Genomic DNA, 23,296 nt, shown 5'->3' with positions numbered 1-23,296 from the left:
GTAAGAGTGACTTTGCCCAAATTGGCTTTCTCAAGTGCAATTGGGTGTTCAATTTGTGCAAGCAATATTGGCTCAAGTAGGATAGTACTATCTTTAGGTTTAACCCTTTAATTGGGGCTATCAATCTCTTGAATACACCCCAATTCCTTGTTGGCCTGAAAGTCCTAGACTTAGTCTCTCTTTCTCAAGAAGAGCCTAAGTCAAAAAGGCACAAATTAGTATTTGCAACCACTAATTCAACATAGAAAGCATAAATCAGGCCAAATATCAACCACCCATAAACATCTAAGCCCTAAAATAAAAGATCCATTAAATACCCACACTAGGGTTGAGCCACAACCCTAGCTAATGAGTTTAGCTACTTATAATTGAAGAAGAAATTATAGATTGAGATGACGAATAATCCATAAATTGTAATTACAAGATAAGAAACTAAGATTAATTGCTAAACCAGCTACAAAGTTACTCAAAATAGGTAAAAGTCGTCGTTCACATGCTCACTACTGATAAGATGACCTAAAAATCTGAAAAAGTAGTATTTATACACAGCTAAATTTTTCAGACAAAAATGCCCCTTACGGAGGTACCACTGACAGCGAAAAATGGACTGCTGCAACGGTGAGGTTACCGCGGCCGCGTAAAATCAACCGCGGACCGCGGTCTTCAACTTTAGCTCAATCTCTAGGCTCTCTGAATCCATTCTCCATGGACCACAGTAAAAAAAAACCATTGTCGCGGTAGAGGTATCGCGATCGCATAAAATCACTGCGGATTGCGGTAGCTTACAATCCCAGAAAATCATCTCTCTGAACCTTGACATTATGGACCGCGATAAGAGGAGCGTGATCGCGGTGAGTCTTCTGCATCCGCGGTGGATTTTTCGTTGTAGCGCTACTTTGACTTGGCTCTGAAATTGTGCAGGTTTCACTCCTTTTTGAGTTGGTTATGACATCTTTGTCTCTTCTTAACCAAATACTGCAAACAAGCACAACAGGATAGCTTTTGGAATACTTGTACACGTTTTTAATCCAAAACTCAAGCAAAAATGAGCATAAAATAGACTAGAATCCCTAGTTATCACCATCTCGGCATGCTCATCACGAGCCTTTACTAAATCGGCCTGAAGCTTCTCACTGAGAAGCTTGTAGGTATCACATTTCTCAGTGAGGTCCTAGACCTCGCCTCGTGGTGAGTTAATTCCTCCCAGTATCGAAGGAAAGCCTCGTGATGCAGCACCAAATCCTGCAAGCATAAGGCAAGATGTTATGGTTATTTACAACTTTAAAAGTTAGAATATTTAGAAGAAAGATACGCAAAATTACCCAATTTAATACATGTTGGGATTCATTGAATAGGCAGGGGGTATCTACCTTATCCATTACTGGTTGATCCTCTTCGGTTACCAACCACCGAAGATAACTAGCAACCCCCACAGGGAAAGAGAAAACCCGAGCATCCTCTAGGACAGAGAAAGCTATTGACCGTCTTTGGTCAGGATTAACAATTGGGGCCGGGAATCGATCCACTAGTTTTGGGCTCGATGAAGACTTGGCGGCACCGGGTAGTAGTACCTTCCTTGGCACCGGCAGGTCACCAAGCCCGATTACGTCTTCCAAAGCAGCTTACTCAAATCCATCCAAGAAGCCGCGGATATCAGTCGCCTCATAAGGCCCCTCGTAAGAACAACTTTCTAACATATCAGCCTCGCAAATCATGGCATCTGAAATCTAAAGGGACCCGGTAATGTCGATGGCCCCAAGTTCATCTCTTGGGACACTTTCCTCTGCTCGAGAAGCGTCACCTCCGGTCTCTCTCTAGAACCCTCTAGCTTGGGGCTGGACAGCCTCTACCTTTTCTAGTTCGGGAGCTTCGGCTAAGACTCCCCCATAGACCTCTTCGCGTGGGCATAGTCTGATTTCGGCATCTGCCGGTTTAGAGGGCCCTTGTACCACCACACCTACCCACACATGGGCCACCAACTAGGATTTCTCTTCTTCTTATTCTTCTTCTTCGGAGTCGTCCCTTAATCGGCGGGTTGAGTCCGAGGACATAGCACCGGTGTTTCCCGGGCCTGCACGACCTCTTCTTTGATTTCTTCTTTTCCGAGCCCGGGGAACTTGGAGCCTCTTTCCTTTTCTTCTCTTTGGTCTGCTTCGGAGTAGGTGGTTGGGGAAGGACTTCTTCGCCACCAGATAGGGGCCTCATTGCAACATCCTTCCCGAGGCCTACAAAGGAAAAAAGATGAGTAAGCTCGAGAAGAAGCCCGAACGATAACCATTATAAGAAAGAAACTTACCATGATTGCGGGCCTCCCATCAGCCCTTTGATAACTCCATCCAAGCACACTCAGAGTATGGTCTTTGTGACACCAGGACCTCGACCCATTGCTTGAGTTCGGGAATGACTTCCGGCACCTGGGCCACAGCTGAAACACCAAGAACATCAATAAGGAAGAAGATAAGAGGAAGAATAACAAGATTAAGCATTCAAGGCGAAGTACTACTTACAATTTGTGTTCCATTTCTCAGGAAATGATATGTCTTCGGGAAAGATCAGGTCCGAAGTCTTCGAACAAATTGGCCCATCCAACCACAGGCCCCAACCTCGTCTATACTCGAGAACGAGTCATTGCTGGCCCGACGAGCAAGCTTGATCAACCCTTCTCGATAGACTCAGGGACTGTAAAGGCGCATAAGGTGATCGAGGGTGAAGGGACATCCCTCAATTTTGCTTACGAAAAATCGAATGAGAATTACTATTTTCCATAAGGAAGGGTGGATTTGGCCAAGGGTCACGTCGTACCTCTTGCAGAAGGCGACGATGATAGGATCTGAGGGACCCAACGTGAAAGGGTAAGTGTAAACACTTAGAAAACCCTCTACATGGGTAGTGATCGATTCCTCAGGCGAAGGTACCACCACATGCTTATCGACCCAGTTACAATCATCCTTAACCTTGGTAAGGAGATCATCGATGATTGTACATATATACCTCAAGACCGGTTCGTATAGACCCGGTACCAAGGAGGTCTTTTCAATCTTAAAATCAGCAAAAGTAGGGCACCCTACCGGAATGAAATCCTCAAGGGTATATTCCACCGCAGCTCTGTCACTAGCGGGCTGTGATGAAAAGGCGACCTCCTTTTGCGATACAGTTTTAGAAGTTTTTTCCGTTGTAGAGAAGAAGAAAAGGGAATTAGGATGGTATGTGGTTTGCTAAAAGTTCAAGAAATTTGGGTACAAGAATTGCAAAACAAAGAGATTTTTTAAGAGAAGCAAGAATATGAGAAGCTTTGAATGTTGTAAAGTCTGAATAGAGGAAGGTTACAGTACTTATAGCTTGCCGGTGACGGTTCAAAACTCATGGTGGCTGACCAGCAACTGACATGCATATACCTTGGTAACTGGATCAACAAGACATTTCAAGTTACTGCATACATCATGATCGGGTGTATCATTGACGTCCATTGCTTACGTCATGGCCCATCGAGACGGAGCTCAAAAATTCATATCATTTCTCTTTATCTTCTTTTCGAGAAACGAGGGGACTATTTGTATACGGTCAAAACTAGACTTTCCCTTTGTATGACTAATCGAGACCGGAACATGATGGGCCAAGGTTCAACCTCGTGTTATATCGAATCATGGTGCAAAGTTAGATCGCCGAGCTCGTGACCTAGAGACCGATCAAGATCGAGATCGTCCAAGATCGAGACCGAGCAAGACAGAGATCTAGGGAGATTGAGGGAATCTTACCGAGCCAAATAACGAAAAGCCAAAATATCTACAATCGGGCGAGGATCACGGCGGAAATCCTGGCACGTATCAAGAAGAGGCCGATCAATTAGCTAATCATGATATTTCTTACCTCATATAGAATTATATCAAGAGTAGGACTCCCCTACTATATAAAGGGGTTCTGATCATTTGTAAAAGATATCATTCTTACACAATACAAAGCAATATACTGTCATTTTCTAGCTTTCATTATCTTATTACTCTGTTCAGAAGTCAGTTGAAACATCTTTTGGTTCAAGGGTGACTGAACTCGAGGGCCAAGGCTATTCAATTTGTATAGTTTGCATTTATTCTTTCATCATCAATTTCAATATTAATTTATTCTTCTGTTTTGTACTAAGTGATATCACGTATCCTTAAAACCGCGTATAAATTCAATTGTTATCTGATTTTAGAGTAAATATATATATAGATATAAGTTTGTTGTATGATTTACAGAAGTGATTAATAGTCATGTTTCATTGTGAATCTTTTTATATATAGATGCTTAAATAGATAATAGATTGTATCTTTAGTTTTGTCAAATTAACAAAAAAATATCACCTCTATTTGATTTGTTTTATAAGAACAAGAGAAAACACAAAAAAGCTGATATGTTTATTGAATCAAAGCAATCTTTAAATACAAGAGTGAAAAACTAATTCCCTAAACTAACTACCCTGGAAGAGGAGGACTAAACTACTTGCTAAACAAACTCCTTGGTGAAAAACTAATTCCCTAAACTAACTACCCTGGAAGAGGAGGACTAAACTACTTGCTAAACAAACTCCTTGAATAAAGAGATTTATTTGAGAAAATAAAGGACTAACAAAATCCTAACTACTAGCTAAAGAATTGGTCAAAGCAGTAAAGTAGTTGGTGGTTAACTTATGCTCTAATACGCCCCCCTCAAGTTAGGTAGTGTGTAACTATGCCTAGCTTGAATAAGTGTCTGTCAAAGGCTGGCTTTGGTAGCGGTTTGGTGAGAGTATCCGCGAGCTGATATGCAATATAAATATGAATAATGCGAACTTGATTCTGTTGGACTTGCTTGTGAACAAAGTGAAAGTCCACCACAATGTGTTTCATGCGGCTATGGAAGACTGGATTTTCGCACAAATAAGTTGCACCAAAATTGTCACAGTAAATGTTTGGTGCTTGTGGAAGTGAAACATGTAGTTCATTTAGCAAATTCGTCACCCAATTTGTTTCAGCAAGTGCACTTGCAACCACTCGATACTCTGCTTCAGTTGATGAGCGAGCAATTGTTTTGTGTTTACTGGATGACCAACTCACATGATTTTGGCCAAAAACAGTATGTAACTAGTAGTAGAGACTCGATCACTCACATCTCCAGCCTAATCCGCATCAGAATACATGTGTAGCTTGAAATCATTATCTCTTTGAATGCGAAGGACAAACTGAATTGTTCCTTGAAGATACCTGAGTACTCGTTTGAGTGCTTTCCAGAGTATTTCAGATGGAAAGTGCATAAATTGAGACAATTTGTTCAAAGAGAAACTTATGTTTGGACGAGTGAATGACAAGTACTATAGTTTTCCAAGAACTCTCCTATAGCGAGTGGCCTCATTTTGTTGAAGCACTTCACTGGAACTCATTGAAGTTTTTGCGGAATTGCAGTCTTTCATATTTTCTTCAGAGAGGATTTCACTGATGTAATTGGATTGTGATAGAGTAATTCCATCTGCAACACAAAGCACCTCAACTCCAAGAAAAAAGTTAAGTTTTCCGAGATCCTTAATGGAATAACAGCCAGCAATACAATATATAGCCTAATTTACATATGAGCTATGGCTCTTGGTGATGATGATATCATCGACATAAACCAGCACATACAACACATTGCTCGACACTTTGCGAATGAAAAGTTATGCATTAGATTCGGACTTGCCAAATCCCAAATAAGGAAGAAACGTTTTAAGTTCATTGTACCAAGCCCAAGGAGCTTGCTTGAGTCTGAATATAGCTTTTTTTAGGCGACATATATGTGAGAGGAACTGCTCATCTTCAAAACCCGGAGGTTGGACCATGTAGACTTCTTCTTCTAGGTGACCCTACAAGAACGCGTTATTGACATCATGCTAATGTATGGGCCAATTTTGCTGGACAACAATCGAAAGCACCAATCGCATAGTAGTCGGTTTGATAACCGGACTAAATGTAGCGTGAAAGTCAATTCCAGGGCGTTGTGTAAACCCCTTTGAAACAAGACGAGCCTTGTAGAGATCGATTGTCCCATCAATTTTTCTCTTTAACATGTATAACCACTTGCAAGAAACAATATTTTTATGGGGTCATGTGGTACCAATTCCCATGTCTGATTATTCAATAATGCATCAAATTCACTTTTCATTGCTCTCTACCGCTCTAGTTGTTTGTTAGCTTGTTTAAAACTAGTAGGGGTGATGATAGGGGATAAGTAGGCCATGAAGTCAAGAATTGTTTTCGGTTTGTGAATTTTGTTTTGTGAACGAGTCACAACACGATTTGGAGGAGGGAGAGAAGGTTGTTGTGGTTTTGTGACTGGAAGTGGTTCGAGGGAAGGTTGTGAGGGTTGCGGAGTTGAGGCAGTGGTACGAGCAATAGTGGTTTCGCCAGTAGATGTCATTTTGGTCATTCTACGACTGTATATAATTGGAAAAGATGGTAATTGAGGTTGTGGGACTGAGGTGAATGGTTGTTGAGAATATATAGGTGTTGAGGAAGGGGGCAGTGATAACGTACGTAGTGATTGTGGATGAGAGGAGACATTTGAATTTCTTGGAATAACTGTTGGGGATGGAAATGGGGGATAAGATTGGGTATCATCAAGATCAGGAGGAACAACAGAATTTGTAGGAGGAGAAGTATAAGACGTACATGTAGTTGCAAATTCTGTTGGAGCACAGACAGAAGATACAATATCTTTGTGAGCACTGGTTTCTATATTTGGGATAAGTATAGGGTTGGGTAACTCGCTCATTATGAGAGAAGAAAAAATAGGAGATTTTGTTGGGTTAGTTTCAGTTAGGTTTTCCCATGCAAGAGTTTTAAAATTTAAGAAAATATTTGAAAAGATATTCTGAAAAGAATAATTATTTTCAAAAATTTTTACATCTCGAGATAAATATATTTTGAAAGATTTCGGATCAAAACATTGATGACAATAATAATTTAAATAATAACCTAAATAAATATAAGGTATTGACCGTGGCTCTAATTTATTTTTTGAATAGGGTTTGAGCTAGGGATAACAGAAACACCCGAAATTTTTTAAAGTATTATAATCTGGACCATTACCAAACAATATTTGAAAAGGTGATTTATTTTGTAAAAGTGAGGTTGGCAAGCGATTTATAAGATAAACCGCATGTTGACAAGCAAAAGACCAGAGAGTCGATGGAAGCGAAGCTTTATGAAGTAAAGTTCTTGCCGTTTCAATAATATGTCTGTGACGTTTTTCGGTAAGAGAGATTCTTTGAGGGTGTATGGGGGGAGATAAAAGATGTTCAATACCCTAAGAACTTAGGTATGGATCAAGATTTTTATATTCGCCACCACCATCTGTACAGATAGAATGAATTTTTGTATTGAAACGACGTTCCATTAATGCTTTATTACTTTTGAAAAAGTGTTTAAATTCACTTTTATTTTTTAATGTATATAGCCAAGTATATTTGGTGTATTAATCAACAAAAATGCAGTAGTATAATTTTTTATCAATCGATAAAATCGGAGAAGGGCCCTATAAATCACTAAATATTATTTGAACCGATTTGGTACTTGATAAAGTAAGATTCTGAAAAGGATGACGATGAGCCTTATTCAATGAACAAGAATTACAAACTAAAAATTTGTCTCGCGAGCAAGGTAGCGAGAATTTATTCAAAATAAAATTTAAAACTCTTGCACATGGATGACCCAATCGATGATGCCAGGTGAAGATGGATGTGTTGATGGAGGTCAAATGCACTTTAGTAGAATATATGGAAGGTGAGGTTGGCCACTCATAGAGACCGTCTCTACTCCGACCGCGCACGAATGGATTCTGCATTTCCAGATCCTTCACAGAAAAATGAAATGGAAAGAATTTAATAGAGGTTAGGTTATCTTGATAAAATTTAGAAACAACCAGTAAGTTACGTTTAATGCTAGGAGCACAGAGAGTGTTAGAGAGTTTAAAAGCATTATTTGATGCATGCAATTGAGTTAAACCAGTGTGAGTTATTGGTATTTTGTTACCATTACCCATGGAGACCTGCTCCATGCAATTGTATTCCTGCAAGTTGTGAGGATTATTAGTTATGTGGTGAGATGCTCCAAAGTCGAGAATCCAGGGATTTGCTGATGCGTGCATTCCCGAAATATAGTTAGCCTTGGCCTCAAAATAATTGTGAGATCTGGATCTGCATACACTTGCAACATGACCTGGGTAGTTGCACAACTGACAGTGAACACCATCATAAGAGTTGTTGGTGTTCAAATATCGCCCCTGATATGTGAATTAAAGCGATTGTTGTATCGCCATTGTTGGTTGCCGCCATTGTTATTGTTGGAGTGACGATTGTTGCGATTGTTCGAATTTCCAGATTTGTTGAATGTAGCAGCAGCAGTACTCTGGCTAGGAGCTTTCTTTGACTCTTCATGTCTAAGGAAAAGCTCATGATCAAAAAGCTTCTCATGGAGTTCTTCATATGTAATAATGGAGTCACGAGCACGAATTGCAGCAGAGATCTCACAAAACTCTGGTCCTAGACCACTCAGGATCTTAACAATGAGTTCAGAGTTTGTGACAGGGGCACCAGCAGTAGAGAGTTCGTCAGCCATGGATCGAATATTTTGCAAATATTCAGTGACTAGTTGGGAGTCTTTTGTGAGTCGTGCAAGTTGATGGTGAAGATTGAAAATTCTTGTTTGGGACTTGTTAGCATGTGCAATGTACAATGCATCCCAGGTTTTTTTTTTGCTGAATCAGCAGCTGCAACAACAGTGACAATTGTTGGATCAACAAATACCATAAGTGCATTTTGAATGAGTTGGTCTTGACGAAACCAAAGAGCAAATACAGGATTGGCACTAAGGACTGTGCCAGTTGTGATAGTGCGAGATGGAGCAGGAGTTGACCCATCTAGATGACCATAAAGATCATGACCATGCATAAGCATGGAAAATTGCGCCTTCCAAGTTGCAAAGATTTGGCTACCTTATAATTTTATTGGTAATCGTGACACGGGATTAAATTGGACGACCATCACACCACTATTATTATCAGCATTAACAACTCCAGTAGTGTTGGCCATTTGTGGAGGACGGGTTGGAGAGAAAAAAGATAGGATCTTACTCGTTAGAATTTGTTGAGGCTCTTGATACCATATAAGAACAAGAGAAACACAAAAAAGCTCATATGTTTATTGAATCAAAGCAACGAGCGAAAAACTAACTCCTACGAAAGAGGATGATTAACTACTTGCTAAATAAACTCCTTGACTAAGAAGATTTATTTGAGAAAATAAATGACTAACAAAATCCTAACTACTAACTAAAGAATTGGTCAAAGCAGTAAAGTAGCCAATGGTTAACTTATGGTCTAATATGATTTGAATATTTAACAAACCGATATTGATGTTTGATTTCAAGTTAGATGAGTATCTAACTAAATCGAATTATGAACGCTCCTAATTTCAATGGTAGCCAATTAGGTAGGTGCAACAAGTCACTACATAAGTTATCACTTTGTGTAGAATATATTTTGGATAAGTAAATTGAAAGCCGTGATTAAAGTTAGTACCGTTTGGTCCGGGACCGCCTCAGCCCGGCCGGCCTCAAGCCCAGGCCCGTTTGGCCCTGCCTGGATGCCCGACCACAATATAGCCTTACTCCAACTCCTATACCGAAACGGCAAAATTTTAAAAAGAGCCATAGAAGGATCTAGAAACCCTAAATAAGGTTCTATATAAACTCGCTACAAAATGATCATAAATCCTCACTTGCTTTCGAGTACTCTCTGTGTTCACTTCGCCTGCAATTTCTTCGTAGTAGCAAACAGCCGGAGAGATCTACGACGATGGCGGATACAGAGACGTTTGCATTCCAAGCTGAGATCAATCAGCTTCTCAGTCTTATTATCAACACTTTCTACAGCAACAAGGAGATCTTTCTGCGTGAACTCATTAGTAATTCTTCCGATGTGAGTCTCTCCCTAACTCTCACAGTTTTGTGTTTCTTTCTTCTCTCTGTGTTGGCTTTGAATTTTGACTAGTGTAGAGCCTTGCTTTGTGATTCGTTTCATATATCAGTCGTATGCCTATTTATTGTATGACATCAATTTGAAAGCACCTGATATAATGTTTTTGGTAATTCTGAAAACTGTATCATTAAACCCTATGTTTTTACTTAGCTGATAAGAGTGAGCTCTATTTAACTTTAATATTTGTGATTTTATCTAGTATTTGCTTAGATTAGGGAATACGCTAACTTGCTCGGTCTCTGTCCTACAAGTCTCAAGTTTAAACTTTATGTCCACATTGTAGATATTATGATGGTGTTAGTATATGTTCTTGTATATAATTATTTGAAGGATAATAGTATATGACGGCATTCTGAGGATCAGCGATGACTAGCTAGTAGGGAATTGTGTGATAATTCTTTTTGTAAAGAAATTTGTGATGATTCTTCTTATAAGCAAAATTTTGCGATTAATTTTTGTCAGTATTAGTTTAGTTTTAGACAGAATTGTTATACATGGTCCACCTAATTCTGAAATGTGATCTGCTGGCACTTTGAGATTTTTTTCGTTATAATGAGTTATATAGCTGGACCATAAATATAATAGTGTCATCACTATAGTTATTTATAATAGAGGCAGTTCTTAGAGTACTGCTTTATGATGGAGAAGCTTCTTAATTAAGCAACTGAGTTTTATTCTCCTGATAAAAAGATCAGCATTTTGTTGCATTCATTTGTTATCTGTATGCCATTATGTTGTAGAGTATGAATTGTTTGTTGTTATACTTGGTGTTTAAATGTACAGAAGTATCTGATTATTATTTTTATTTTGGGATTGTTAATTTAGGCTCTGGACAAGATCCGTTTTGAGAGCTTGACTGACAAGAGCAAGCTAGATGCTCAACCTGAGCTCTTCATCCATATTATTCCAGACAAGACCAACAATTCACTGACTATCATTGACAGTGGTATTGGCATGACAAAGGCTGGTAAGTTAGAACATACTATTGTGTAGAAGTTTGTGATTTTAGTTGTATTTCTAGACACTGATGTGTGTTCTATTTGTAGATCTGGTGAACAACCTGGGTACAATTGCGAGGTCAGGAACTAAGGAATTCATGGAAGCTCTTGCAGCTGGTGCTGATGTTAGCATGATTGGGCAATTTGGTGTTGGTTTCTACTCTGCTTACTTGGTAGCTGAGAAGGTTATTGTGACCACAAAGCACAATGATGATGAGCAATATGTCTGGGAATCTCAAGCTGGTGGTTCTTTCACTGTTACCAGGGATACATCCGGTGAGAACCTTGGTAGGGGTACAAAAATTACCCTCTTTCTCAAGGAGGATCAACTTGAATACCTTGAAGAACGTAGGCTCAAGGACCTGATTAAGAAGCACTCTGAGTTCATCAGCTACCCAATCTCTTTGTGGGTTGAGAAGACCATAGAAAAGGAAATCTCTGATGATGAGGAGGAAGAGGAGAAGAAAGATGAGGAAGGTAAGGTAGAGGAGGTTGACGAAGAAAAAGAGAAGGAAGAAAAGAAAAAGAAGAAGGTTAAAGAAGTTTCTAATGAGTGGTCATTGGTGAACAAGCAGAAGCCCATTTGGATGAGGAAGCCTGACGAGATCACAAAGGAAGAGTATGCCGCTTTCTATAAGAGCTTGACTAACGACTGGGAGGAGCATTTGGCTGTGAAGCACTTCTCTGTCGAGGGCCAATTGGAGTTCAAGGCCATCCTTTTTGTTCCAAAAAGAGCTCCTTTTGATCTCTTCGACACAAGGAAGAAGCCCAATAATATCAAGCTGTATGTGCGTCGTGTGTTCATTATGGACAACTGTGAGGAGTTGATTCCTGAATATTTGAGCTTTGTGAAGGGTATTGTGGATTCTGAGGACCTTCCTCTTAACATCTCCAGAGAGATGTTGCAGCAGAACAAGATCCTGAAGGTTATTCGCAAGAATTTGGTGAAGAAGTGCGTGGAGCTTTTCTTTGAAATTGCTGAGAACAAGGAAGACTATAACAAGTTTTATGAGGCCTTCTCAAAGAACCTCAAGCTTGGCATCCATGAGGATTCCCAAAACAGGTCCAAGTTTGCTGAACTGCTGCGGTACCATTCCACCAAGAGCGGTGATGAGATGACCAGTTTGAAGGACTATGTGACCAGAATGAAGGAAGGCCAGAATGATATTTACTACATTACTGGTGAGAGCAAGAAGGCTGTTGAGAACTCACCCTTCCTTGAGAAACTGAAGAAGAAGGGCTATGAGGTTCTTTACATGGTTGATGCCATTGATGAGTATTCAATTGGTCAGCTGAAGGAATTTGAGGGCAAAAAGCTTGTTTCTGCTACCAAGGAAGGTCTCAAGCTCGATGAGAGTGAAGATGAGAAGAAAAAGCAGGAAGAATTGAAAGAGAAGTTTGAGGGACTGTGCAAGGTCATCAAGGATGTGCTAGGAGACAAGGTAGAGAAAGTGGTTGTCTCTGACCGTGTTGTGGACTCTCCCTGCTGCTTAGTCACTGGGGAGTATGGCTGGACTGCTAATATGGAGAGAATCATGAAGGCACAAGCACTTAGGGACTCTAGCATGGCTGGATACATGTCTAGCAAGAAGACCATGGAGATCAACCCAGAGAATGCTATTATGGAAGAGCTGAGGAAGAGGGCTGATGCAGACAAGAATGACAAGTCTGTGAAGGACTTGGTTCTCTTGCTGTTTGAGACTGCCCTCCTCACTTCGGGTTTCAGCCTTGAGGAACCTAACACCTTTGGCAACAGAATTCACAGGATGCTGAAGCTTGGGCTGAGCATTGATGAGGATTCTGGAGATGCAGATGTTGACATGCCGGCTTTGGAGGATCCTGAAGCTGATGCTGAGGGTAGCAAGATGGAGGAGGTTGACTAAGTGCATAGTAGCTTGACTGTTGTTCTATGGTTCCCCTAGTATTTCCCTATTTTTTGTTTTACCCCATCAACGAACAGTATGTATTAGTTCTTAGTGCCATTTTTTGAGAATGGCAGTTCAATGTAGGGTATAATTTATTGGCTCTTTTGGTTTGGCATTTGTGGTTAATATAGTTTTTTTCTTGTTGTCAAACCTTTGCTTCCTGTGAAATATCAACAAGGTGGAGAGACCATTAGAGTTGGTTGCTCCGACCTTTCTGAATCCCTTTTTCGAGTGGCTGCTTTACCAATTTTACCAGTCTGCGACCAAACATCACTTATCGAGTGGTTGATTTCCCAATTTTACCGGTCTGCGACCAAACGTCAGTTCTGAACCTACGAAAGAATAGCCGTTGGGTGTTGTGTTACTATATAAGGATATATACAGAATGAATTAAAATTTATATCAGTGGTTGCGTTGTATATTTATTGCTATTATATAAGTGGTTGGTAGAAGCCTTATTTTCAGAAATTAGCAGCAACCGTCTGTCTTTTTTTCAAAATCAATACTCGCTATTGTGGTGGGAGGTTTAGGCTAGACCCCAACCTGTATATTAACAAAAAGTGGTGGAGTGCAAGATGGGGACTTATAATCTCATCCCTTACCACGATACCATTTGCTATAATTAGAATGCCTTGTACATACAAGAGGATGTAACACACCTTGTAGGTTAGGATTAAGAACCATTTACAAAAGCTGTACGACGAAACGGTTCTTTCTAGGCTTGATTCTAAAATTAATCAGTTGGTCTCTATCTGTCTTCAAGGTTGCTCTCCCCTTCCCAGGTAGGATGTTAGCCTCCATGAAGAAAGTAATGATCTTCTTTGTAAGCTCCAATTAGCAAGATAATCAGCTGTGCAATTGGCTTCTCTAAAGCAATGAGAAAAATAGAAGTTGCCTTCCTGGTACCAGCTCCAAAATTTGCTCCATAATGTGAGAGATTTGCCATGGGATGGAAGAAAGGTTGTTGATAGCATTGATTAAAATCTATGAATCAGATTCAATTAAAATCTCCTTGTAACCCTTATGTAGACACCATTTAATTCCCATGGGAATGGCTTTTGCTTCAGCCATATTATTTGTGCAAACACCAAAAAAGCTAGAGAAAGCCATCACCAAATCTCCTCTTTGATCTCTCAAAATACCACCTCCTCCTGCTACGCCTGGATTTTTTTTACCGCATCCATCTGTGTTGAGTTTGAGGTATCCATTAGGTGGTTTTCGCCATTTGACAGGGATAACATTGAGAGCTGGCTTAATCTTTTTCCAGAATACAGCATAGATGCTTCCAGTTATTAAACTTAGGAAGAGTAGCAAAATTGCTGGTGATAAGAGTTGTCATATACGATTGAATCTGGTAGATTAGCCTTTGAATGGAGCTACTTCCTTCACCATATCTACCTGCACACCTCCTTTTCCAGATCTCCCAACAGATAATGCTCGGTAAGCATTGCAAGATAAATTCTAGAATTTTATAGTTACTCTTAGTGAGCCACCACTTAAATAAGAGTTTGCCTTAAATCACCAACCAAGGAAACTCCAAATGAATTTCCAAATACACTCCAGGCAGCTAAAGTACCATCACTTTCCACAAAGATATGATTAATGGTTTCAACTTTTGGGATTCTGCAACATGAGCAACTAAAAGGTCCAATAAAACCAAATTTGCTGGTGATATCATCGGTAGGTAGTCTTCCATTTAACAGTCTCATCACGAAGAATGAAATTTTAAAAGGAAGCTTCTTGTGCTAAATTTTGGCATATGTAAAAGCTCCGGTATTAGTAATGGTCCAAGTAGGTTTGGTCTTTTTTAGTTTGTGTAGGAGGAGGTAAAGATATAATATTTCTAATGATATCTTCAGGTAGAACTTCTCTTAGTTTAATCATATTCCAGGATTCCTCCTAGATAAAGGATGATACTTTCTCCTTTCCTTTGCTATGGCCATTAATCAAATTGGCCAATGGGGCTTGATCCAACCATTTATCCCACCAAATTGAAGCATCCCCATTTCTCAATCTCCACATGATATGTTTCTTTGTATCCTCTTTTATGTGTAAAAATAGCACGGGCTAGCCAGTTTTGGGACTAGTCATTCATAAATAGCCAGCGTTTGCACAATCGTTGAAAAATAGTCACTATTTTGCTGCAACACGGAAAATTCCAGCATAATATACTGGAGATCGGTGTACCTGTGTATGAACTTCCACCATATTATGCTGGAACTCGAACACGCGGAAAGTTGCAGGATAATATACTGGAGTATTTTTTCGATTTTGAACAATGCTTTCGTTCAGATTTATCTTTACATGAAAAGTAGCTAAATTTCGATTACTTTTGAAACTGTGGCTATTTTTGAATTTCTCCCCCTTTATGTCTATCAATTAGTGGTGAAACCATAAATTTTTGCAAGGGTGTTTAAGTTTGAAAGAAGTGAAAAAAAAATTCGACAAAGGGTATTCAGTATGTTATGTATCTCTAAAAATCTAATATTTTATTTATATACACAATGTAATTTTTCAAATAATGTGGCTTCGCCCCTGCTATCAACCTTCTCCAGATTTGTGAGTGACTGGATTTCCATGTAGCTACAATAAGGTGGAGTTTGTTACAATACTTAGCTTCCATAAATTCTCTCCATAGTGAGTCTTTAGTCCTTAAATTCCACCAAGCTTTTGAAGCAAGAGATTTGTTGATGTTATGAATTGATCTAAAACCTGCACCACCCTCATTCTTGTCCCAGCATAATGAAGCCCATGAGAACCAATGGTGTTTGCTATCTCCCTCAGAGTTTCCCCAGAAGAAGTTAGAGTATTGTTTCTCAATTATCTGCAGAGTGGTCTTAGGTGGATTGATAGCAGCAAGGATATGCATAGGAATAGAATAAAGTACTGCTTTAATTAGAACTGCTTTACCTCCAAATGACATGAGTTTGCCATTCCAACCTTGAACTCTTTTCCCTACTTCGGCTTACGCTCATTCATTAAAGTATTCTACTTTTTTTCTCCCTAGTACATAGGAGCACCAAAATAGGTGAAAGAAAAATCCAAATTTTACTATTGATGTTGGTGAAATATTCTGTTCAGAGTACAATTTGCCATAGCTCTACAAATATTTGTCCTCTTTTTGTTTTTACCACTATTTTCTCACCCTTGACATTCCAGTCGACTAGATGTTAAAGGCGACTTTGGCTAAATATAATAAGCTTAACTGGTCGGCAAGACTGGTGGAAGTGATTGGAATTTGGCGATTTATTAAAGAATCGTACTTGGTTTTAATGTTTACGTCTCCATTGTATTCTCGCTAGTTTTTTCATCAGTTGCTAGTCGTAATAGTTAATTTTCCGAGTCAACGTACGCCAGTTTTATATTTGTAACTTTTGTGAAAATAGAGGATCAAAAGCAAGAATAATTCGTCAGCCATCCACGAGAATCTTTACTTCAGAGAAGTAAAACAGTTAAACTATCACTGTTACCAATTTCAAGAAATTAATTTCCTACATTAACTAACTGGAAAACCATCGGCATAGGTGGTCTTTGAATCACCCGACTGAATATCACTCAGGTATGAATCATCTGACAGAAAATCACCTTGGTGTGGATTATCTGAGTTAGTTGTTACCGGGTCAACTTTTTTCTTTCTGTTTTTACACTGCACGGCAGTCACACAACAATGACTCAGCCCTCTTTCTTTTCCCTCACGTTTTGGCTTAACACTTGGATTATGACAGCATATAGAAATCAGACAAGGCACACGGGTATAAGAATTTTTTCCCAAGTTTGTATTAAACTCGTGCTACAAAGAAGCACATAAAAACAACCTTACAAAAAAACAACCTTACAAAAAGGAGTCAAAGGCAGCCAACACTTTGCCTTGACAAGTCTGCTTATCCTAACATATATAAGCAACGATGTTGGCACACAACCCTATCCAAAACATAGCTGACATCCCCATCTGCAAGGGAATTTGAATACCGAGAAATTTACTGTTTTCGATTTTCAAAATTTTTAAGTAATAGATAATGGTGACACTTCACTTTAAAACCAGATTTAATTCACCAATTAAAATTTAAACTCTTGAGTTTTAACATATTGCACATTCTATATCCTACAACCTTTACCATAAATCAAACCACTGAGAACCTTGAGACCCAGGCTTTTGTTGGCAAATTTTCAAGCGATTTGCCCTCTGCATAAGCCAGATATCCACACTGCAATTTCCAGCTTGTGGATTGCAAGGTCTGACCAAGACAAGGAACCAATAACAAGCACAGGTAGCTGGGAACTTGACATTAATCCATAGGCATAAAATACAAAAGCACTACTCAAAAAGAATAAGAAATCCTGAAAATGTCGAATTTTAAAATGGAGAAAAATGAAAGAGCAAAACAATGTCATATACCCATATAGCCAGCCAACTGCAGTTCCCAAAGAAACAAAAGAAAAAGCAATATACTACTTCGGTAAACAACTCTCCTTCTCAGGCCCAAATCAGGTGTCCTCAACTCTTGAATGAAAGACAAAGCTCGGAAATGTTGTTGTAATGTCCCTGTGTATCGGAGGAAGATATATGAGCCAATAAATATTATGGAGTAAAAACTACTAGATAAACATGTTAATATTCCATGTGTCACCTACTTGAGATATTGGAGGGTCATATTCTTCAAAAGTGAAGGATGTCGCAAGACTAAATTTCTCCATTCCTCCTTATCAATCTTTCCGTCATGCTTAGTATCAGCTTCTTCAAAAGTCTGGCAAGAGAGGGAGACCTTAGTTGTTCAAAGCTCATCATAAAATACTTAGTGGGACGATGAAACATAAACAAGAGTCTGTCGCAGTTCAATCGCAAACAAGTAATTAATTGAAATATTGAATGTAGAAAACAGAAGTCAAATAAATGAGTAATCTTGTAAGATAGAATAAAAACAGATCCTAAACTAGTTTCAGCACACACGGAGAGTAGTATCACTGTCATCATCGGGTGTACACTTTTTACACGATCAAATGCATATGGTTACTGAAAACCCTATTTCTCTGAAATGATAGTGGGTGATGACAAGACCTACAAACTACGAGCAGCACTACTGGATCGAGTACAAGTCGTCCGGCAACGAACCATCCAGATATTAAAAAGAATTGGCTTATAAAAAAAAAATGCTATCAGGTTATGGTAGCCTCTGGGGATTGAGAGCGTAAGATTTGCCTTACGTCCAAGTTAACATCATCCTTGAGAAGAAGTCCGGACATCATCCTAGAAGAAGATAAAATCCCGACAGATATAAACTATAACAATGTAGATAGAAAAGCAGAAGACCAAGAGGTGAGGCACTATTTTTAAGTACGACGTATACAGCACATCTGGAAAAGGAAAGATGCTTCAGATATATACAAAAACAATACTTTCTAGGTTGACGACGCACCTTGTCAATTATGCTCTCTATTACATCATCTGAAAGGTTCATACCAGACTCAGCAAGAGTAGCAACAACCATTTGCTTCACCTGCACTTAGAACACACGAACAAGCAATGTTGGTTAATTAAGCTCGCAATGAGACATCAATAAGGTTCCTAAAGTAGAGCAACTAAAACTGGAGCATTTTATAAATTAGAAGAGAATATGAGACATTCAACTTACTATGGTGACCAGTATTTGAAAAGGCTAAAATGAAAGGTAAAGCCTATGCCTTAATGAGTAAAACGAACAGCTAACGGAAGTTTTTTCCGATATACAAATAAAATAAAATACAGAAAAAGAAAAATGGAAAAATAGAAAAGTAGATCAGATTGAGGGGAAATTTGTGTTGAAAAAATGGAAAGGAGGCAGAAAGATGACTACCAAACTGCTGACATGCTCAACATTAGGCTATGGCCGCACAATTAAATTTTCTTATCATATAATTACAAGAGATAAATCATATGGGTTTAATTTATATGGGTTTAAGATAAACCAAATTATCCAATATTAATCTGAATGCGGAGCAAAAAAGACTAGAAACTTGAGTCCCCCAAGGCAAACACTGCAGAAGATGCTGTAGAAAAGGTACACGCCTCAGCCTAAAAGCCTTGAAGGAAAACCCCTTCACCCACCTGGGCAGAGGGCATGTAATGCCTTGCCTTGCCTCAACAGGCCCTTCAACTACACCTTTTAACATTTGGGACAACTAATCATTTAAGTTTGTGAGGATTATGAATACCTCTTGTCTCTCAATGAAACCTTGTTGCTTGAGATCATATAGCTGAAAAGAAACTGCAATAGTAGTATACCATTAGAAGCAGCATAGACAAACTGAAACTAATATGTAAACATAAAACGTACACTCAATCTTATCATCAATAGGTGCATTTGGATGGAAAACAGAGAGCGCACGAGCAAATTCCTCAAAACCCAAGATTCCATTGTGCTTTGTGTCAAACAAGTCAAACACCTGCAATTAGATATGTCAGAGTAGGTAGAAATAAAGATGATACCCTCTGCTGCGTCTTTTCATTAACCTTTGGACCCATAATAAAAGTGTTGGTGCAAAAAAGTGACGAGGTTCCTGGAGCTTATGAGATAAATTAGAAGCTAAGCACATTTTATAAGGAAAAAAAAAGAAAGAAAAACTCAAGAAATGCAATAATCATATATAAAACAAGTATAACCAACAAAAATATCCAAAATTCAAAATCTTGAATTCCTAAAGACGTTCATGAAATCACAACTGAACCATGTTCATATACAATCCTATTCATCCTTATGATTGATTGAGCTATCTACAGATTCACCAGTATATAGCTTATCTCTTCAACTTCTTTTACGTACTAGTAATGATTGTCTAGTAGATATTGAAGGGCTTGTTGACCTCTTCTTTATTCTATGTGAACTTGGACTGCTCCTCAAACTATAAAAGTCATCTCAACTGCACTTACCTCAATAACATATCCCTAATTCAGTTCAGATATGCCATGAAATACTTATCCATACTCATGGAATTCCAATTTGTCATTCATTAGCTCCACCCATCTAGTAGGCAAAGGCAAAAGAAGAACAAACACAATACAGAACAACTAAATAAGAACCTGGCTAGGTTTACTACGGCAGCAGAGGTCACCTACTTATAAGCCAAGTTTTTTGGCAATGCCTCATTTTCCCATTTCAGACTGAGGCACCTTCGCATGGTACAGTACTACAGACCTAGTGTGAGGCACCTTCGCATGGTATAGTACTACAGACCTAGTGCTTTGCAAAACTCTGGATAGTAAAGCGTACAATGATAGAAGAAATTGATATCACTTCACTAAACAAAATACTTGTGAATCGCCGATCTGTTAGATGATAACAGCTTCACCTGTGTAGCAATAGCAATACACAAACAGTATATCTAATTTCCGGGGGGGAACATTGTCCGCTCTTATCAAATTCAATTAAATCAGGATCATAATTAAAGATCTAATAGCAGCTAAGGGGAACATACCCTGTCAGCAAACAAGCTTTCTTTTTTATTTGTCTTGAATAGTGCCAATTGAAACTCTTCCTGCAGGATAAGATACAAACTCAAAATCCAAAGAACAGCTGAAGATTAATATATATTAAGCATCCATGCCAGAAGAGACCATGCAGTAGATAGCTTTTTTCAATGACAATAGACTGTTAGAACACTGATGCTAGTTTCCCAGGTTGTTGTCAGGAAAGCATGCGACACACACCTTGTTGATTAGACCATCATCAATTACTGCACTGCTAATCTTCTTAAAGAGCTCATAAAGAGCTTCAATCTCACTGACGCTAACTGCAACGATAAAAAAGATTACGTAGGCTCAGTTATAGTACTTGTACTAGTGGAACAAGTCATGTGAAATTAACAATCTATGGGTTTAGGAAATGTGTTACCAAGATTCTAGTTTCAAATCCTTTACAGCAAGAATAACATGGCAAATTCTGATTATAGATAAATTAGTATTCCGGATGGTATTTGAATGGATACAGAGTTTCAGATGTTAGAACACCAACGTGTTACAATTTGAACAGTTAAATGAATGAAAATTCTTAAAAGTTGTGGAAATTCAATGAGAATGGATGGTATCAAACATTTTGGGACGTCCCAATATGGGAGGAGTGTCTTTACATTGGGTCGGAGGAGTATATGTTATTCTTTATCATAGAGCCGCAATAAGCTCTAAAATGCAGGTACAAATTATCCCAATTGAGCCATCAAGAAACAGAAAAACTCCGAACCAGAAAATTTGTTATTGCCATAATCATTCTATGTATTCCCAAGGCAAAAAATGATAACAACAATGTCCAAGTAGCATACAAACTGTCTCTCGTGCAAGGATCTCAGGATCTTCGAGGCCCCCTGATTGCCTAAAATCAAGATCACAACACCTCGAAAGGTAAGAACCTAAGCACTGCAGCATGGTAAAGCCTCTGCTTCAAAACACTCCATATCTGTTTGACAAAATTGGCAGAGTAAAGGAGTCAAAAATCCAGTTTAATTGGGTCATTTTTATCAGAAAAATATCTATCGGACGTGAACACAAAACTAACCTTTTGACCATTCTCTGTTATGTCAAGGTATGAACCTAAAATACTGAAAGTTTCTGAAAGCGGTCTATATGGAGCTATATATCTGCCAGGGAAACCACGTGAATACACAAATAAGTTCCATAAAAATCCATTCAAAGTGATAAAAGAACACTAAAAGACGCCCTAATTCCATCAACAAGGTCAAATCTTTCAACTTAAATATCATTAGCCTCTTCTCATGCAATATTATTAATTCCACCAATTATATTTATTATTACAGCACCCAAGGGTGTAGCGTACTGTCAATGAAGTAGTGGAAAACTATGAAGTCTCAGGTTCAAATCCCAGTAGACAGAGTTACCTCGTACCTGTTCCGGTGGGAGGAAGGAGGTAACCGGCGGAATTAATCGAGGTGCGTGTAAGCTAGCTCGGACACCACCGTTATCAAAAAAAATATTTATTATTACAACTTAGTTTGTGTCTTAACTTCAATTTAGATGAGATCACTTTGCACTGATTGCAACATCCGAAGAAACAATAAAATGACATCTTTAGCAAGTAACATTAGAAACCTACAAGTTGACTTTCTTCAAAGTAACCTACACACACACACGAGATAAGTTGAATCAAATGATAATTAAAGAATTGAAACATTTCTTCTTCTGTAATCCCTAAGTAAGTAGTCAGTTCATCAACTTAAGATTATAACATGTTAGAATTTCTTAGGAACTTAACAGTTAACAATGATACTGACCCCAAGTAAATACAAAGATAAAAGATTTATCTTTTTGATAAGTTAGAAAATACAAGGAAAACAAAAAAATAAAAACAGAATCCAACTATTCGACTCCGGAAGTCAACTTCTCTTGGCTGAGAATTGGGGTGGTAAGTCATTCGTTCAAGCAATACATTCAACCTTAATTAATTAGTAGTAAAAGAGAACTTGCAATAACAACTTGGCTAACTTGTTGACACAAAAATTGTACAGGCTCAGTGAACGATGGCAGTGGCGGAGCTAGGTTGAAGGAATTGAACCCCCTTCGTTCAAAAATTATACGTGCAAATATGGCAAAAAACCAAATCTTTTGGTTATATATAAACTGTTGTATCCCCTTGATATAAATAAATTGTAATGAAGAGACAAAGGGGTTCAAAGTTTGCTCCTTTGGAATCCTCTTGTATAAATTCCTTTCAAAATTGAAACTTTGTATCTAAAGTTAAATTTAGCTTAATTGTCAATCCTTAACTTAGGGGAACAACCTGGTTTGAGAAATCCAATATCGAATCGCATGTAAATCTAATTTAAAAAAAAAAAAAAATCAACAAATCAATCAAACACGTTTTATTCTGTTAGCGAAGCAGATCTATTAATAATTACATAAAAACTGAAAACATGCGAAATAGAAGGGAAACAATGAAAATGAAAAATGACTTACGTAAACGGAGATTCAGATGATGATGCAGAATCTGAAGGAAGGAGGCAATAAGGCAGAGGAGAAGAAAAGGCTCCTTAGCCTTTTTTTATTTCGTTTTTTCTTTTGCTGTGTCGTAAATAAATTGTGTCCTTGTCAAAGAGTAATTATGGGTATGAGACCTTCAGCTTGATGGTGGCCCAATATTCATATGGGCCCACCCATGTTCTCCAGCTGTCAAATAGAAGTACTACTTAAGTTTACCACAAACATTTTAGGAGTCTGATTCGTAAACAAATTATACTGAAATCATATATATGAGAATTAAATAATAATAATAAAATTATCGAATGAATATACTTCTTACTTATTAGATATTCGATTTATTTGACAAAAAATTAAATGTATAGTCATGGCTCACATGTTACTGGTTCACG

At 38.4% G+C, this 23,296-nt stretch overlaps 2 protein-coding genes across 2 annotated transcripts; one reads left to right on the top strand and one right to left on the bottom strand.

Moving 5' to 3' along the window:
* Positions 1-9,671: 9,671 nt before the first annotated feature.
* On the top strand, positions 9,672-13,096 carry LOC104233418 (heat shock cognate protein 80). The gene is made up of 3 exons (XM_009786809.2): positions 9,672-9,963; positions 10,849-10,990; positions 11,070-13,096. The coding sequence occupies exons 1-3, from the start codon at positions 9,841-9,843 to the stop codon at positions 12,902-12,904; spliced, it is 2,100 nt and encodes a 699-aa protein (XP_009785111.1). The 5' UTR covers positions 9,672-9,840; the 3' UTR covers positions 12,905-13,096.
* A 4,119-nt stretch (positions 13,097-17,215) lies between these two features.
* Positions 17,216-23,008, bottom strand: LOC104233416 (calcineurin B-like protein 3). The gene is made up of 10 exons (XM_009786808.2): positions 22,884-23,008; positions 21,469-21,550; positions 21,236-21,369; positions 20,628-20,710; positions 20,396-20,455; positions 19,258-19,366; positions 19,136-19,188; positions 18,361-18,441; positions 17,579-17,691; positions 17,216-17,489 (listed from the first exon to the last, which is right to left on the bottom strand). The coding sequence occupies exons 3-10, from the start codon at positions 21,336-21,338 to the stop codon at positions 17,432-17,434; spliced, it is 660 nt and encodes a 219-aa protein (XP_009785110.1). The 5' UTR covers positions 21,339-21,369; positions 21,469-21,550; positions 22,884-23,008; the 3' UTR covers positions 17,216-17,431.
* Positions 23,009-23,296: the final 288 nt, after the last annotated feature.

The sequence above is a fragment of the Nicotiana sylvestris genome, chromosome 7 (assembly GCF_000393655.2).
Source record: "Nicotiana sylvestris chromosome 7, ASM39365v2, whole genome shotgun sequence".
In the NCBI taxonomy this organism is placed as follows: domain Eukaryota; kingdom Viridiplantae; phylum Streptophyta; class Magnoliopsida; order Solanales; family Solanaceae; genus Nicotiana; species Nicotiana sylvestris.
This window is presented reverse-complemented; position numbering and strand designations above follow the sequence as displayed.

Coding starts and splice junctions, on each gene's coding strand:
- LOC104233418 (XM_009786809.2), top strand. CDS start 9,841: ATGGCGGATACAGAGACGTTTGCATTCCAAGCTGAGATCAATCAGCTT. Junction 9,964..10,848: donor TCATTAGTAATTCTTCCGAT/GTGAGTCTCTCC, acceptor TTGTTAATTTAG/GCTCTGGACAAGATCCGTTT. Junction 10,991..11,069: donor TATTGGCATGACAAAGGCTG/GTAAGTTAGAAC, acceptor TTCTATTTGTAG/ATCTGGTGAACAACCTGGGT.
- LOC104233416 (XM_009786808.2), bottom strand. CDS start 21,338: ATGCTGCAGTGCTTAGGTTCTTACCTTTCGAGGTGTTGTGATCTTGAT. Junction 19,367..20,395: donor AAAGCTTGTTTGCTGACAGG/GTATGTTCCCCT, acceptor ATCTAATTGCAG/GTGTTTGACTTGTTTGACAC. Junction 18,442..19,135: donor GTTTCATTGAGAGACAAGAG/GTATTCATAATC, acceptor TTCTAAGTGCAG/GTGAAGCAAATGGTTGTTGC.